Genomic DNA, 3,941 nt, shown 5'->3' on the forward strand with positions numbered 1-3,941 from the left:
CCCCCCTGGCCGCATTAATGGGGAGGTAACCCCTTGGCAGGATAACGTTGATCAGAGTGAACCACTTGAGTACCGATAAGGCCTCTGATGGGACGGACGGCCAGAAAAAAGGCAAATAGGTGATCAACAGATGGAAGGAGGAGATAGGAAGATGAAAACTGTAAAAGAAAAGCTAGTAAAGTAAGGAAAGGGGGGGGGGGAAAGAGAAAAAGGGAGAGAACAGTCAGGCCTCCTCGGCCTGTGGCCGAGGAGCATTCCCCCATCTGTAAAGAAACTCTTAGCATTTTTTATAAGAAAAGTTCATGCATGGTGATCGACGGCCAGCACCTAAACCTCTCAACCCGCTCTCTATAAATTTATTGTTTGGGCTTATTGGGCTGAAAACCCATCACTCAGGGTCAATCCAAATTGAGTCCCTACACATGGTTTTGGTTATAAACTTTTGGAATAATTTTATTAAAAAATAACAAATTAATAATCACTTGATTCTAGATTATATAAATTGTATATAAAGTATTGTTTTTTGGATTTAAACAATCACACAACATATTTATTTGAAAAAAATTCTTGAATTTAATAATCAAAAACCTAAGGAAACTTAACTAGAGGTTTGCCAGAATATTTGTAGTACATCTAAAATGTGTTATGTACTCGAAGAGTATAGACTACATGGTACTTTGTTTTTCAAACCTTTATTTAGAGTTACGTTTTGATACACTAATGGCATCTTTTATCTAAATAGGATCTCCTTAGAAATGAGTGGACAAAATGCCCAGGTTAAGAAATTGTAAATGAGCTTTTGTTAGGAATATGAGATGGGCCTAGTGCAACATTCAGCGTCATTGGTTTTTAACACCTCTTTGGCCATTTGTGGAGATGAGATGACAAGAGTTTGCATTTGTCCGAGTTGTAGTAGCATGGCAGGGCCATAATTTTGAGACAGTTTCATTGGGATCTATGGTTGAGCTTAGGAATGGCAACGGGTCGGGTTCGGGCCGGGTTTTTCCATATCCGAACCTGACCCACGGGGCAAGACCCGTAGCCCGGACCCGGCCCGTTTAGGGCACTGGGTTTTTTTCCAAGGCTCGGACCCGCCTCAGCTGGGCCCCGCGGGCCCCGTTTAGGATTGGCCCAATTCGTGGCCCAACCACAAAAAAAAAGCCCAAATTTTTTTTGCCTATATTAAGCCTACATATTACCTAGCTAAAATAACCAAATCAGTCCAAATCATTGAGCCTACATTAAGCCTATAATCTATTAACCAAATCAGTCCAACTGAGGGTCAATGGCGTGAGCTGAGGGAGTCTGAAGAAAAACGGCGACAGCTCGACAGGAAGAGTCAACGGCGTGAGCTGAGGGAGAGGGACTGAAGGTCGGACTGAGGGAGGGAGGCGTGAGGGAGTGTCGCTGTGTTGGAGTGAGGGTGGGGTTTGTGACGATGGTGGTGAGGCGGTGGTTTTGGTATCTCAACGAGTGGATTTGTGTCTATAACTAACTATATAGCATATACATTACACGACACACCCATCTCTATTCCATCTCTCTCTCTCTAAAATCCGAGAAAATCAACACCAACAACAAAGAAACCAAAACCCACAAAATAAATAGCGAGTCAGTGAGAGAAACGAGTTCGGACTTGTCGTGAATCGGTGGCATATGTAGGTTGTGGACCTGTGGTATTGTGATTTGGTGGTTGGGTGTCTCGCTGTCTGAGTTTTGGTGGTGTTCACGATGGTGGTTTGAGATAGAGTGAGGGTAAGGGAGTGTGGGACTGTCGGATTGAGAGGGAGGGACTAGGGAGGCTGCTGAAGAGTGAAGGGTGAAGAACAGAAGAAATGGGGATTAGGGTTAGATCATTTTAGGTATATATATATATATATATAATTTTTTTTAAACCCGAACCCGACCCGGACCCGCTTCGAGGGGTTTTTTTTAAACCCATACCCGACCCTATTCCTGATCGGACCGGGTAAAACTCGGCCCATTAAGGTCGAGCCGGGCTGGGTATCTGCGGGTCGGGCAAAAATTGCCATCCCTAGTTGAGCCTTCCAACTTGACGGAGGTTGCCAATGATGGGAAGCTTTGGAGAGCCTGGGGGAGGTTTTATGCTTGCTTGACTTTTCTTTGTTTTAGAAGCAGTGACAAAGAAAGAATGAGAATGAGTACAAGGAAGATGGTTGGAAGCATGGTTTTAAAAACTAGATTGGACCTACTAATCCGACAAGTTCAACTAAGAATCGGTTATTAATTCGGTCTAGTTATGACAAATAACTGGAAAAAGTTAAAAATAAAAAATAATCAAGAATCGGTCGGATCAGCCATAAAAATCGAAAACCGGTATGATTAAATTAGTTATTGGAATGTTTGATGATAGATCAAAACATTGCCGTTTTGAACAACTACAACAAAAAGAGGAATAAAAAAAGAATATGAAATATAGGAAAAAAAAAAAAATTAGCACGGTAATATGTGTTGTGCAAAGAGAGTGTGATCCTTCATTATTTCTTGAGGTGGATATCCTTTAGCATCTTCAACTTCTTTAGCTCACTGATTTTTTATCTTGAGTTTTGTTGCAACGAGAAAAACTGAGAGATAAACTTAAGAGTGGCTCTGGACTGAAGTCTCACATTTTGAAGCAATTAGGCTTTACAAAATATAATTAATCAATAGGGATTGGGCGTTACCCAAATTGGTGCTGGCCAAACCTCATGCGAGTCACCTGCATAAGCTGGCAGGGGTTCAATCTTATTGTCATCCAAGCAGAATACACCTTCATCAAAACCTCTTCCAGTGCCCTCCAAATCAAAATTGTAGTTGACATCCGTAAATATATACAATTTCCCTTGTATGTATCAGGGTAATCATGAGATGAAATGGCTATAGATGAATTCAATCCCAAGAACAACACATCATCACCTAAACTTTGAACTTGATACCAATTTCGACAATTGGAATCAAGCCTGAAAATGTTAAAAGGTGTTGTCTTCCTTATATATAATTCGCTAGGCTCATAAATGTAACCTCTTTGAAAACATTGTTGAACCATCATTATCCCGCTGGAAGACTACCAAATGCAAATCACCGAAAGGAGTTCTTGAAGGCTCAGGTGCAACTTCTGTTACTATTGGCATTGGGTAAGATCCAATATCACAAACCATGAGTTGTCCATTACCTTTTAAAGCATACAATTGGCCATCATGAAAAATGGCATCTTTGAATGGAGGAGTCTTGTCATGGAGGACAGACCATTTCTTGTCTCCACTCTTATAGTAGGCTAGACTCCCTAACTCACCATATATAGCCACTGCTACAAAATTACTGCAAGTAGGACTTGAAGATAAGACTACTTTTTGTAAAAGATCGTTTCGTACACCAGTTGAATCAACGGAATAATATTCCCCAGGGACACTTATTAAGCTTAATGACCAAAGAAGATATTCTTTTCCATGTTTATTAGCATGGTACTTTCTTACATCTGGGAACTTGGACCTTGGAGGAAGCTTAATTCTGGCCCTTGTTAATGGATTAACTAGATATATCGAACTACTCTTTTCAGCAATCACCACCCAACCATATGCTGATCCTTTAAATATTTTTTCTCCGGACTCAGGCAACTCAAGTCTGTGAACCTTCTTTTCCAATTGCTCCATGAATCCACATGTCATTCCATGATTATGAGGAATTAACAACCAAGGAAGTCGGCTATTTTTGTGGTTAGGCATCTTTGAAAGCCTAGAACGCCACGAAGAACAAACACAGCGGAACCTAATTTTATCAATATATAGGTCGAGGTACTCTTCTTCAATGGTAATCAACAAATCCTTGGGAAGCGAAGACCACTGGCTAACGGTACCAGAAACCTGCAGAAAACTGGGCTTGCTTTGCCCATGTTTAAGGTACTCCGGATCCATAGTTGGACTTTCCGGAGGAGAAGAAGACAT

The 3,941-nt window shown here is 41.2% G+C and overlaps 1 protein-coding gene across 1 annotated transcript; it reads right to left on the reverse strand.

The window, feature by feature from the left end:
* Positions 1-3,008: 3,008 nt before the first annotated feature.
* On the reverse strand, positions 3,009-3,941 carry LOC112025458 (F-box protein SKIP23-like). Its single transcript, XM_024058130.2, has one exon. It carries the CDS (start codon positions 3,939-3,941, stop codon positions 3,009-3,011), a length of 933 nt encoding a protein of 310 aa, XP_023913898.2.

The sequence above is a fragment of the Quercus suber genome, unplaced genomic scaffold (genome assembly GCF_002906115.3).
Source record: "Quercus suber isolate HL8 unplaced genomic scaffold, Cork oak 2.0 scaffold_116, whole genome shotgun sequence".
In the NCBI taxonomy this organism is placed as follows: Eukaryota; Viridiplantae; Streptophyta; class Magnoliopsida; order Fagales; family Fagaceae; genus Quercus; species Quercus suber.